The sequence below is a fragment of the Primulina eburnea genome, chromosome 4 (genome assembly GCF_022965805.1).
Source record: "Primulina eburnea isolate SZY01 chromosome 4, ASM2296580v1, whole genome shotgun sequence".
NCBI classification, from domain to species: domain Eukaryota; kingdom Viridiplantae; phylum Streptophyta; class Magnoliopsida; order Lamiales; family Gesneriaceae; genus Primulina; species Primulina eburnea.
The window spans coordinates 40,059,226-40,073,445 of NC_133104.1; the positions used below are offsets into that span (position 1 = coordinate 40,059,226).

The 14,220-nt window shown below is 36.1% G+C and overlaps 2 protein-coding genes across 2 annotated transcripts; one reads left to right on the top strand and one right to left on the bottom strand.

Moving 5' to 3' along the window:
* The first annotated feature begins 1,129 nt into the window (after positions 1-1,129).
* Positions 1,130-7,382, top strand: LOC140828878 (adenine phosphoribosyltransferase 4-like). Its single transcript, XM_073191748.1, has 6 exons — positions 1,130-1,371; positions 1,521-1,631; positions 3,533-3,625; positions 3,953-4,102; positions 5,144-5,202; positions 7,117-7,382. The coding sequence occupies exons 1-6, from the start codon at positions 1,290-1,292 to the stop codon at positions 7,168-7,170; spliced, it is 549 nt and encodes a 182-aa protein (XP_073047849.1). The 5' UTR covers positions 1,130-1,289; the 3' UTR covers positions 7,171-7,382.
* A 1,776-nt stretch (positions 7,383-9,158) lies between these two features.
* LOC140829873 (uncharacterized) lies at positions 9,159-10,506 on the bottom strand. Its single transcript, XM_073193154.1, has one exon. It carries the CDS (start codon positions 10,176-10,178, stop codon positions 9,291-9,293), a length of 888 nt encoding a protein of 295 aa, XP_073049255.1. The 5' UTR covers positions 10,179-10,506; the 3' UTR covers positions 9,159-9,290.
* Positions 10,507-14,220: the final 3,714 nt, after the last annotated feature.

Here is a 14,220-nt window from a genome sequence, read left to right on the forward strand (position 1 = left end):
ATTCGAAGGTGGAAATCAAATTTAAAACGTGAAAACTAAATTAATTACTTTTTTTTCCTAGTATCACAAAGTCATTAAATTAGAGCCTAATGAAGGATGGATTATCAAATATTACGTACCTATCATTTAAAAAGGATTGAATTGGCAACAGAATATTGTTTAGATTTTCTGAAAGCAACTTGTGACATACCAAGAAAGAGATAGCCACGTTAAGCAAAAACTAAAATAGGCAAAGAGAAATCTTCCAAGATTTCCTATGCGTTGATTCCCACTTGTATGCCACACCATTCATTTTCTTTCTTTTTTTCATTTATATATATATATATATATATATATATATATATATATATATATATATATATATATTTTAAAAAAAATCAAAGTTATAAAGTATGACATAACTGTTAATTGTCTCAGGTCGGTTGGATAAATAACCTGAGAGTTGTATTTATAGGCTTAGACAATCCTCCCTTCTTGAGTTTGGGGTTGAGTTAGGTCCAATTGCCAATCTTAACATGGTATCAGAGCCCGGGTTCCACCGTTATGTGTTGGACTGCCTATAATTAGGCCACCCGTTTTGCTCATAATTGGGTCATTTGTAAACTTCACGCTTCAGATGTTCATTACTGAGCGTGAGAGGGGTGTGTTAATTATCTCACATCTGTTGAATAAATAACATGAGAGTTGCATATGTGAGCTTGGAAAATCCTCTTTTCTTGAGCTAATTTTTGGGATTGAGTTGAGTCTAAGTTCCAATCTTAACGATAAAACATCCGGTGTCGAAGAACATCTAGTGACTTAACATTTGTTACTTGTTATGTCATATAAGATGTAATAGAGAAGAGAAGAAAAGGACATGCAGGCTGTGGAGGACAACGTTTTCCATTATTTTTTTAATCAGATGGTAGCTTTCAGTACAAAGATAATAAAAACAATATACAGCAGGACACCAATCCCTCTGTTATTTCTTTACTTAATTCATGGTGGCAATGAACTCATTTTTAGTTTCGTTGCAGGGTGCAAAAAAGGTATAATATGTAGGTGAAGGGGGCAGTAGGATATTAATCTAAAGTTGAAGGGGGAAAGTGAAATAAACTCTACATTTTTCACCCTCGCTTCTCTATAAATAATAATGGAAAGGCTTGAGCTTTTGCTCTCGCCTGTCATTCTCACTCTCTTCCCTCAGTTCCCACTCTTAAAATACCCACAACAGCCAGGAGACTGAGATAAAAACAAAATACGCCCACACATTCATAGTTGTGGGTTGATTATTGTTGTTTCAGGGCACAATGTCAGCTCTCAAAGCCGATGATCCACGTGTTCCTGCCATTCAATCGACAATCCGCGTTGTACCCAACTTCCCGAAGCCAGGTTTACGCATCATTCGTGCGGTTCTGTTGTTTATTCGAATGGGTTTGTTTTCTTGGTGTTGTCCGAGAGCTTTTCCGGTTCAAGATTCCATTTTTCACCCCTTTCGTGGCGTGTTTTCTGATGATGTTTTTCTAATGGGGTTCTGCCAGGGATAATGTTTCAGGATATTACTACGCTTTTGCTCGACCCGAAGTCCTTCAAAGACACTGTTGATTTGTTCGTTGAGCGCTATAAAAGCAAGAACATTTCTGTCGTCGCTGGTACATGTTTGATTTTTGTCTTCTTTCATTTATTACCTGCGAATTTTACATTCCTTTCGCTTCTCTTACTGTTGTTTTTTCTGTGTGGTCCCGTTTAGAACTAAAATTTTGCAGTTTCATCCACGGCGGGCAGAAATTTCTTTCTGGTTTTTGTTTGTCATCGAGTCAATCCACTCTAGCTGTAGGTCTTGTTCATTATAGTTTCGCTACATGAATGGATTGGAGTAGAAAGATACCTTATTGGAAGTTATTTTTGGAAGGCTAATGTCTGTATCTTTTTCCCTGATAAATGACAGTAAACTTCTGCAGTAAATAGTTGTGGAACTGGGTATTGGTAGGGGAAGTTCAATTGTTGACTACAATGGGGCTGTTTTGATGAATATTTATTTATTTATTTTCATGAACAATAAATATGAGAGGTTCAGAGTGATGAAATGGGGCATGTACCGCCTCAATCTTATTTGGAGATTAACGATTATATGGTGGTGGTTGTTGCTGTAGTGTGGGTTTCCACAACCCAAAATTTTGTAATAAGGGTGTAGGTCCCGGCAATGATGGGATCATATTTTATTTTATTCTATTTTGTTATATTCTATCTAATGTATTGTTGATTAACTCTTGCATTATCTTGGTGTGGTAATGGGGATGCACTGTTGGGTGTATTCAATACATGGGAATACAATATCATGATTGTGAAGTATGATTATATTTGAGTGGCATTGTGTTTTACTTAGAAACAATGATGATCAATTATTGGTGGAAAGATTGTTCAGGATGTCCAAAGTCCACTTTATTTAGTTGCCCCTTTGTCTCTTTCCACTGGTAATGGTTCCACTGTTATACAATGGTTGATGAAACTTTTATGTGTTAACTTTTTAAAAGCATCAAAGAGTGATGCTACATTTCTTGGTTTTATCTTTTTCCGTTTTTCGCGATGTTGTCTATGTGGATTCAAGTGAAAAAGTATGGTGTTATGATGTAATTAAGATTCTCACACCCGTATTATTTTAAGGGTGTTTTCATTGACTATCTGTTACCTTTGTCATAATGTTATTATATGAAAACCGTCCACTTACCATGCATTATTTTATATAATACTCTGAGAACATTTTATGTTTGTTGGTGTTTTGTTCGGTCGGTTGGTAGACCCTTCCGTGTTGTACCCTATAGATTTTAATTAAGGCCGATCTACACCTATGCCTGCTCCTCCTTTCGTCTTTACGTGCATCTACTGTTATTGTCAGCTTCTTGCATTTGTGAAAGTTTCAGTCATGTAGGAATCTTAACTCACCAACTTTATGTGAACTGGACAGAAAATTTAGTAGTGTTGTACTCAAAAGATACTACTAGTTGGTTGTATATTGTATAGGCTTCTGTTAGTTGAATGTGTATAGTATCTTGTCAGAAGCAAAAGCATGAAATAATAAAGAAAAGCATGTTATTTTAAGCTGCGCACTAGGGGGAATTACAAATAATATTTTTGGATTAAGTAAACATGTTCATTTTTTTGGACTTTTTAGCTTTGTTAATAAATCAAGTGGACTTGTTAATATAACTAAGTGATGCAGGCTAGTAAGTTCTGTATTGTTATAAAACTGTCTACTATCATTGATGCCCTGTCTGCAAAACTCTTCCTTTTTTTTTTCTCTCGTGAGTTTTATATATTTGATGATAATATTTACAATCCTGCATTTACTTAATTATTCTAGCTGATGAAGGATCTTAAATGGTTAACCTGCCAAATTAATGTATTAAAATGTGAAGTTTTTTTTATAAAGTTCCAATTTGCTATCCATATTCTTCTATTTTTTCGATCTTGATATCACTGCCATGTCTCTCTGCACTGACAATGGTGGCGCATCTTTTTTGTCTCCTTTTTCATGTAAGTTTTTACCACTCAGGGATCGAGGCACGAGGATTTATATTTGGTCCTCCTATTGCTTTAGCAATTGGAGCAAAGTTTGTCCCATTGAGAAAGCCAAAGAAACTGCCAGGTAATATTTCCAATATAGTTTCCTTGTGTTAGCAGAACTACTTTACTGTGGCATATTCCATGGAATTGTTAGATTATCTGGTTAATGAAATAATGGACCTGATGTTATTTTTAGATGTTTTCTCGCTTGAACATCTGAATCCCCACTGATAAAGTGCATAATTTTGGGTGGCTTAGTGCCTTTTAGATTTAAAACCATATTTTGTTAACTTACTTCATACTTCAAACTTACTGTGTACTTGTAACACACAATAATATTTGTAAGTTTTGGATCTTATCATAATAGTAGCTTCAATTTCCACTGTATTATCATTATTTTTTATTACAGGTAAAGTTTTCAGGCAAGAGTACGACTTGGAATATGGAAGCGATTGTCTTGAGATGCATGTTGGAGCAGTGGAGCCCGGTGAGCTTGCCATAGTAGTCGACGATCTAATTGCAACAGGTGGCACACTTTGTGCAGCCATGAACTTATTAGGTACTCTGCTATCTTGATCATGCTTATTTGTGGATTTGACATTATTTTGTATTTAAGACATCGACAAGTAAATTTCAACGTTCCCATGTGTCCACTTACTTTAACTCAATGTATATGCCCAATCCTTGCTTCATTGTTATTCAGTAGATATTGAAGTATTCAATCTAGGGTGACCTGAGAGTTTTGGCTAGTGTATTGGGCATGAGGGTCAGTTTGTCCTCTTTCTGTTTTTCTTTTAGTTAAAACATAAGAATCCATGTCAGATTCTGAGTTACCTGGTTATAATAGAAGAATGTTTTCCGAAACGTATATTTTATCGTTTTTGTGTATAAAAAGATCAACTCCCATGTAATAGGGTCAGGTCTTCGTTTTGGCTCAAAACAAACTAGATATGGTTTATAGAAGTCAAACCATGTGATGCCTATGAACCGGGCATAATTTTTATAAGCCAGGTCCTATGCATGCCAAGTTAAATTTCAGCTCGAGTCCAATATATTTGATCCGGGGAAGAATTTAAGGAATGTATTTCAAATGCTACCTATCAAGGGTGTATTTGAAATCTATTAACTTGATGTAGTGTGTATTTAACATTAATTTGAATTTTGTTCATCCAAACAGGTCAAGTAATTTGAAATCATGGATTTGATATCCGAGCACAACCTTTGTTCTTTTGAAATTTTAATATATTATTTACAATTTCTGAAGAAAAGGTCATGCATGAAGTGTGTTCAATCACGTTCTATGCCATGACAAGAAAGTAACATTTAAACACAAGCATTTGCGTTTCACTGAGTCGATTTAGCTCTGAACTCAGGCTGGTTTGATTTGAGTTGTACACTTAGTCCTGGAGAACACATTCTTTGTATGTATCGACTAATGGTGTTGTCTAATTAGCATAATGTTGTGGTCGCTGCTGTCAACCTGTGTGTGTGATGAACATTCAGTTTGTCTGGATCTTACCATTCTCGAACATGATAACATTTATCTCTTTGCATGAATCATGCTTGGATTGATTTGAGTTGTGAAATTCTTGTTCATCAGAACGCGCTGGAGCTGAAGTGCTTGAATGTGCCTGTGTCATTGAAATACCAGGTCTCAAGGTAATTCTTCTACTTTCTCACTCAAACTATGCTGGTTCAATATTCCATCCCAGATTCTTACTTTGAGGTTCAGGAGTTTTGGTCCCTAATGTTGGGAAATTGGGCATTTTACTTCCTTGTCCTCTTATGTCATCCAATTCGTAATGGTAATGTGCAACTCCTACAGCAAACATTTTCAACGTCGGGATTTATTTCTGACTGAAAACAGCGCTAGCTTTTAAAGTTTCAAGTTTGTTGTGCGAAGATCAAGGTTGTAAATGGCGGAAGGCGGTGGCGGGCCGGTCGGTGACCGCCTACCGCCTCGGCCGCCCAGGCGGTTGAATTTTTTTTAATTAATTTTTTTATAGATAATAATGCAATATATTCACAAATAATCATCATTTTTTATGTAAAATATGCAATTAAATAATGTTTAAGCACAAAGAATTTTCATATAATATAATATCTCATCTAGATAATGTGTAATTATTAAAGATTCATCATCATATTAATCTTCAACAATAAATCAATAATAAAATAATACGAAAAAAAAATTGAATTTGGAAATCACAAAATCTGAAATATTATAAAAAAAAAGTATGATAAATAATAAATATGTAATGCCTAACCTAAATATCCTGACTGGTGATGGCGGGCGGCAGACTATGTGTGGTTGTTGAGACTTGAGATTTGAGAGTGAAAACTAAAAATAAAATAAAGAAAGTGAGGTGTGCAATGGTTTTGATATTTAAAATTAGTTGAATTGACAAAAATTTTAAAAATGTTGACTAAGTTTTTAAAATTGTTGACTAGGTTTTTAAAATTGTTGACTACAACTTAAAATCTTGACTGCCTCGCCCGTCGCCTGCTCGCCGCCTCGACCCGCCTTGACTCACCTCCCCAACGCCGTATAGCTTGGGCCGCCTAAAACACCCGCCTCATGCATAAGTTGTGCGGTCGAGGGCCGCCTACCGCCTAGGGTGCCTAGGCAGCCACCTCTAGGCGGTAGGCGGCCCTCGACCGCTATTTAGAACACTGACGAAGATAGCAACACCTTATATACGCACACATGCACACAATTTTGCGATATCAAATCAAAGTTGCATATAAAATTACGTCAAATGTGAATGAAAAGAACTATTTTAGCAAAGAGAATGGTGTACAAGTGATGTCTATTCTAGAGGTTAAATGATATGAGCAAGATATATGTCCGTGAATGCTTTAATGTTTAAACAAACCTGATAGTTATAGATAGAAAGTCAATGATGATATTGTTTTCAATGCTCACTTACTTCATTATGGCAAGATGGTTGCACATACTATCTCCTTGTCAAATCCATGCGATTTTGTAATAATGTCAAGATAAGGTATCTCATACTTGTGCACTCGAGCGAGTGGCTATTATCGAGGTAACCCTGGTAGAAAGCCATCATCCGAGAACTCGTCTAGAATCCCGGGATGATGTCTCGGACATTCACTTGCCTGACTATTTGTCTGATTGGCCCAAAACAAATCATAACATGATCCATGACCCGGGATCACCTAATGGCTAATACCCATGACCCAGGCCTCCCCGGGTATCACCACTACTCTTGCGAAAATGGGACATTTTACATACACCAGAGCATTGTTTATTTACTGCTGTTTCCGAGCAGATTGAGTTTTCTTCTACTGTATCCAGCAAGTTGGTTACTAATCGATGCCCCTGATCGAATGTTCGGTTAGTTCTTGTTCATGTTTGACCCTTACTGTTTTTTAAAAAAATGATAATAATTTCGAATTTTATTAAAAAAAAAATTAACCAGAAATTTTAAAATTGAATAAAATTTCACAACTATAAAAAATTTATGATAACAACTTAAATTTGAAAGTTATATCATATCGATATATGTTATGCATCGTTCATGTTATTCATTCCTTGAATGTCTATTTCAGGGACGGGAGCGGTTAAATGGGAAGCCGGTTTATGTCCTTGTGGAGTCACAATAGAACTTTTTCCTCTGCTCTATTGATTGGGCTGTCACTTGGAAATCTTCCCTTTCCCCATTTCATTTCTCCATGGTTATTCATATGTCAGAGTAGGAATTTGTGGGTAAAATGTTTGTTTGAAATGCTGCTTATGTATTAATGATACAACCATGTTCTTTTATTCTGAGGCATATGTCTCAAATATGAGGTTCAAGTCCAATCATTTCTTGTTTCCAACACTGTTCCTATTTGTATATAGCTGTATGCTAAAATGTATTGGGAGTTGGCAAAAACTTGTGTGAGACAGTCTCATGGGTCGTATTTTGTGATACTAATATCTTATTTGAGTCATCTATTAAAAAATATTATTATTTTTGTTAAGAGTATAACTTTTTATTGTGAATATCGGTAAAGTTGACTCGTCTCACAGATAAATATTCTTGAGACCGTCTCACAAGAGACTTATTTTTAAGAGTTTCACACAAGTGAAATAAGCACTATATTAAATTGTGATCTGTTTGCTCAGATCAAAGAAATTTAAAAGATTGTCTGCCTAGACGGAGCAAAAGTATTATTAGTTAGATGATCATGATACTGAAGAAATACCTGTGTTGTAAAAAAATAGGTTCGGATGGGGTGAAATGTCTTGTTTGTATTTTCAAGCATATGCATCGGCGCACCACATTCCGTGCTCGAAAGATACCAAATCTAGCATTGTACTACTATTTTATCACATGTCCGGTAAGAAGAAATGTCCATTTCATGACAATAACTCCACATTGCTATTTTATATTTTCTGTTAAAACTTGGGAAAAATATTTCGTCATTTTATATTTAGATTTGTATGGCAAAAATATTATGGTAAAATTTTAAAATATTAAATTTTTAGTTGTTTTTTTTTAAAAAAATTAGTTTATGTAAAAAAAAAAAATGTTCTAAATCTATATTTTTAAAATAAATCATTCTACAACATAAAAAAAGTTAATGGAAGGGCAAATTTACCTAATAATTGTTAATTAGATAAGAGAGTGTTGTGAACATAAATGTAAGTAAAACTCTCTTTTGTTACAATACTATATTATATATAATTAACAGGACATAACTATATAAAAATAAATTCGTAACTTCTTCGTCGATAAAATAAAATTCGAATTATTAGCTGGTCAACGACCACGAATAATTCAATCGGACAAAATAAGGAGTCTGAAAATTATTATTGTATTGAACTATTATAATAAAAATTACAATAGTTATATGAATATAACTTAATTTTTTTAAAAAATTAAAAAAAATCAGAATACACCCCACACTTTATATTTCGATCAATATCCACAAGAAAATAAGATAATTGTCAACTATTATTCATGCATATCTAGATATTAAGTTGTTATTTTACAACTTAGTTAATTAATTTGGTATGTTTACCATATACAATATCATATAAAATAATCCCAATGGATGTTTCATAGGGCTGTTCCAACAGTATAAAAATAAAATTTGAACAACTCGGAGACCAAAAAAACTCAACCACTTGCAAATCGATATTCTAGTCTAAAAATTGACAAAAATTTGTGTGAGATGGTTTCACGGATCGAATTTTGTGAAACAAATCTCTTATTTGACTCATCCATGAAAAAATGTTATTTTTTATGGTGAATATCGATACGGTTGACCCGTCTAACCATATCATAAAAGACCTATTCATACAGATTTCGATGCACATGGCAAATAATGGCGGGCAGAACTATGGAGATTCTGTTGTAAGTGAACCGAGTTATAATCTAGATGTATTTGAATAAAATGAATGGCAGATCATTTCACTGTAAAATAAAAACGAAAAATCTACTCCATTGTATGGTAATCCCTTCATCAATTGTAACAGATAATCCAGAAAGTTAAATTTGGATGCAATAATTGCTAATATTTGGCTTTATTACAGACGTTAAATTTTTACGGGGTTGACAAGAAAATATGTACAATATACCACACAGAATATAATCTGGCAAAAATTAAAATAAAAAATCAAACTTTATATTAATTTCTTCAAAATACAATCTTTCTCTCACCGCAAGAATTGATCGGAAACGGAGCAAAGTGAGAACTGAACTTACAAATGAAGTTAGTTTTTTTTTTTTTTTTTTTTACAATTTGTAGATGATAAGAAAGCAGGGTAACAAGGCGCGTGAATCAAATACAAGTAATCCACCGGTTTCCCCACTTACCGAATCGAATCTGTTTCCCCCGTCGATCAGAGACTCATAATCCAGTTGCTTGCGGACCCGACCCGCTATGACTCGGCATACAAGCATGGCCCGCCTCCCCCCTCCGCCTCCCGCACTCTCATGAGCCACTCCGCTGCCAGAAAATGTGCAAACGGCAGCAGCCCCTTTGCCACCGTGGAAAGCCCATAAAATGTCGCTTCCGCCCACGCACGTGCCGCCGGGAGCCGTTGCGCCCAGGCAGTAAAATCTCATCATTTCATTCCCATCGGCTACGGATCGCGCGTGGTCCTCACGCCCGTCGCCGCCCACGGTGCTGCAGCTTGCCCTGCGTTTCACCACCTCTCTGTATTCCTCGAACCGGGCTATAGTACGTGTCAAATTGTGGATCTTGAACACCATTTCGACCCGACTTGAGAAATGCTTGTCCCCCCAGCTGGTGTGGAATATTATCTCCACCACATTACGCGAGGCGTGGCCTTCAGGTAGCTCGGTGAGAGAAGGAAAAAACGATGACTCGGTGCTGCTGGGACGCGTCCTATCAGGGGGATGTAAACCGGGTTCGGGATTTCTCACGACGGGTCTTCTCGATGGCGGTGTCTGAGGTCGTATCTTCTGTCGCTTGAGCATCTTGGATTTTGATTGTTTGGTGATTTCGACAACGTCTCTGAGATTCTGAACGCTGTTTTTGCAACTGGAAGAGTTGGACAACAAATGGGGGTGTGTTTTGGTGCTGGAACTGCGGTGGTGGACGACGTCGTCTAACGCTTTCGATTTGCAATGCAAAGATTTCATCCATTTAGTCGCCATCTCCGACCAAACTTTGAAAGAACGTACACAACTCTTTTACCTTTCACCGGACCCCCTCTAACTCACTCTCTCTCCACATATACATGTATATATACATATAGTAGTGTGTAAGCATATCACTGGTTATTAATGTGTTTGATACGATAATATGTAATTACTGCGTGATAGTGTGTGAAAAGTGGACGGAGGAGAGTTACAGTGGAAAAGAATGCAATGCAGACAAAGGAAATACCATATGGGATTTGGATCCAAATCCTACTATATGGGAGCAACCAGACTGCGGAACTGTCAAGTGCGCGAGATTTACCAAAATGTCCTTGTGACTCTGCCTGGAGGCTGGAAGGCAGGTGCTGGTGCTTTGTGGGATTATTTCAACCTATCCCTGCAGGCACATCCAAGGGTCAGAATTTTTTCTGGCCCAATTTTTTTTTTTTAAATTTTTTTATTTCCCATGATATGAATCTCAACCCTTGATCCTGGGTGTGAGCACTGCCCCCACACCCAGGATCGAACTGCTTTGTGTATGTATACGTGTAATGTGCAATCATATAGGTAAAATACATGAAAAGTCTAAGAAATTCGAAGTATATAATTTGACTTTATAGAATTTAGGGTATTACAAAATATATGTTTAATTATTTTATTACATGATTAATACATGAACATCTGTTTTATTTTTCATTTATTATATACTTTGACTTTATACAATTTAGGGTTTACAAAATATATGTTTAATTATTTTATGGGTAAATTGTGTATCAGTACCTTTTGAAAAAGAACTTTGGTTCTAGTACCTTGGTAAGAGAAAAATTTTAAATATATACCAAAAATACCCTTTCCTCCCAGTTAAGTCTAATTGATTTTAATTGATCCCCGCGCTCCCCCGAAAATGGTATCAGAGTCTTAGGTTGATTTATTTCAAACACAAAATTTATTATTACTAGTAACTAATTGTATGAGAAGGAGAATTTCGAAAAAATTATGAATCCGAACTACGGTTCGAGAAAAATGATTTACAAGGAATATTCCAATATTTTGGAATATAAACAAGGTCATCTAACTATTGTTAGATATCAGAAACAGACAGGGAAGCTACAGCACCCTCAGGTAAAATCTCAAGTAAACTTATGATTCAAAAGAATAAGTTTCTGGAGATAGTTCCAGATTCCTCTAAGCTCTCTTTAGATCTTAGAGAGATTCAGAAAACAGTCCAAAATTATGGCAATATGCTATATTTTGTACCACAACGAGTTGAGAAAATCCTTGAAACCCAAGAAGAAATTCTTGGAATATTAAAGAATATTCAAACAAGAATTCAGAAACTGGAACAACTACCAAGTTCTAGTAGAAGAACTTCAGGAGGTTGGTTACCACCATCTTTTGGTACTGAACCTTTGTTACATCAACAAGGGAAGGCCAGAGTGGTGTCAAAACCTTTGACTGAAGAAGAAAAGATGATCAATCTAATCAAATCAGTCTCAGAAAAGAAATTTATCTGATGACAACTTTAGAAAGGATTGGTCTGGAGGATCTACAAGAGCTTGCGGAATCTTTCGCAAATCTCAAAGTTGTAGATCTAAAGATGAACACTGCAGTAGGTGAAACACCACCTGCTATAACCTGGTCATCTTCTCAAGAACCACCCAGAGAAAGTGTGGGATCTCAGAATGTAAACATGAGAGAAGCTCAATCTGATTTCCATACTGGTGGAAGATCACACCCAGCAGGGACAAGGGCAAGGAGAAATCAAATTCCTTTTCACCAAACACCCTATGGGAAAACTGTTTTGGATCCTATACATCCTTACAGGGGTTATGCTTAACCTTGATGTATTAGACTTCAAAAACAGAGAAGAACTCATAGACGATTGGACATCTGCTATGAGAATTGCAGCAGGAACACTTGATCTCAACAAAGAAGGATTCATTAAACTTTTGGAAATGAGTCTTATGGGATCAGTGAAAATTGCTTGGGACATGACTTCATCAGACATGAAAGAGTCAGTCCTAGTTGGGGAATCTCTTAGTGAGATCGCTGGAAAGATGGCTACCCTATTCAAAGCACACTTTATAGGGGTAGACTATTTCAACAGTCAAGATACAGAGAAGAAGAAAAAATATACTCAAGCTCTGTATAGTCTTGAATTACACGATATATGTTTGATAGATGAATACATTATGTTATTCACTAAATATAGATGGAATTCAGAAGTCGAAGAAGATATAGCTATGCAGTTTTTCTTCGCAAAAATGCCAAGCCCCTGGAGAGAAATGCTCATAAGGGAATACGTACCTGGAAATCCAGATACGTTGGCAAGAAGAGCCTCTTTCCTTAAAGGAAAATTGGCAGAATGGTGTCACATGGCAGCATTACAAAAGAATTACAAAAGACTAAGGGGTATCAATAAAAGAACTCCTTTGTGTTGCAAGGAAAATGATCTTCCAACAATTATTGGGAGTAAACCACAGAAGCATAAAAGGAAAAGTTTTAGGACTCATCCTTATGTACGAAGTGGAAGAAGTTCTTGGAAACCAAGAACTGTATGGTCTAGACAGAAAGCCAGATCTTATAAATCTGGACAAAGAAGCGGACCATCAAGGAGTAGGATATCATCCCAAGCATCGGGTTCATCTCGAAGCACAGGAAGAACACCTACAAAGAAAACTTTCAGAAGAGCTCATACTCGAGCCAATGAAAGTTTCAAGGATTGCAATTGCTGGACATGTGGAGCAAGAGGTCATATCTCAACCAACTGTCCAGAAAATGAAAAAAGAGGTATTAAACGCTTTGATCCTACCCCGAATATTGAAGAAGCAGTTTACTACCAAGATCTTATTCAAGTATACCAATTTGAGGACATCGCCTCAGATGAAAGTATATATGAAGAAGAGGAAGTTTTTCAGGAAGAATCTGATGGAACAGAATCGGAATCTGACTGAAGACGAGGTGTTTCGACACGAAACACATGAAGATCTGTCTGGGTTTTTCAGCCAGACTACAATATCTCATAACATGGTTCAAAGAATCATGAGAGAAAATCCGAGTCTACAGAGATATCAAGGTTTCTCTGCAGGACAGGTAGAAAAGTTCTTAGGAAGTCTTGGCCTAAGAAACAGAAAGCATCATCTAATCTATAAGGTTTCTAGAAGGGAAATGGCAATCCCGATGGAACTTATAGGAAATAGAATGGAGATGCAGTTAATTCCTTCCGAAGAAATTAAGGAAGAATTACAAAAACTCAAGATAGAGGTAGCAAGGACCATGTCCTGGATTCATATTGGAGCAATCCAAATTATGATAAAGGCTACTTTCAAAGAAGGGATAGATTCACCAATTGATATTGCTATATGCGATAAAAGAATGGGGAATCTACAAGATTCAGTACTGGGAACAATCTCAGGAAATCTCTGTGCAGGAAAGATTGTAGGAGTAATCTATCCGAGAATAGCCTACAACCTGGCAGATCGAGATTTCAGCCGAGCCTTGACATTGCATCAGAATTTCAAGGAAAAAAGGTTGATGAAAGAAAGTAATAGGCCATATTCTATTACCTATCAAATTTCATATGCTCTATCTAATACACATCATTCTGAATTGTTTATTAGAAATGAGTTTATTGAAATCCCTGAGATATTCGGAAAAGTTGCTCAGGCAATATATCCAGAAAGAGTCGAGTTTCCTTTAATACAGGAAACAGATATACAAATCCAAGACAAACCGATTCTACAGAGGAATCAAAGTCTTAGATTGGAATCAAGAAGAATATCTTTTCAAGGAGATAGAATTACAAGTTACATATGGGATAAAAAGCATGTCATAGAAACCCAACAGGAGCTAAAAAGTTTTTCTACAATAGGAAAACTTAGATGCCCAGAAGGGTGGAAAGAAGTAGAAATAGTATTTGATATTACGAATCAAAGGAATCAATTTCCTTGTAATAACATATACTATTTGGAACAACCTACGATAGGAACTTACCAAGGACTGATTAATATCGGGGAATTGGAAGTCTATATCCAAGGTATTCCAGGGAAAGAATCAG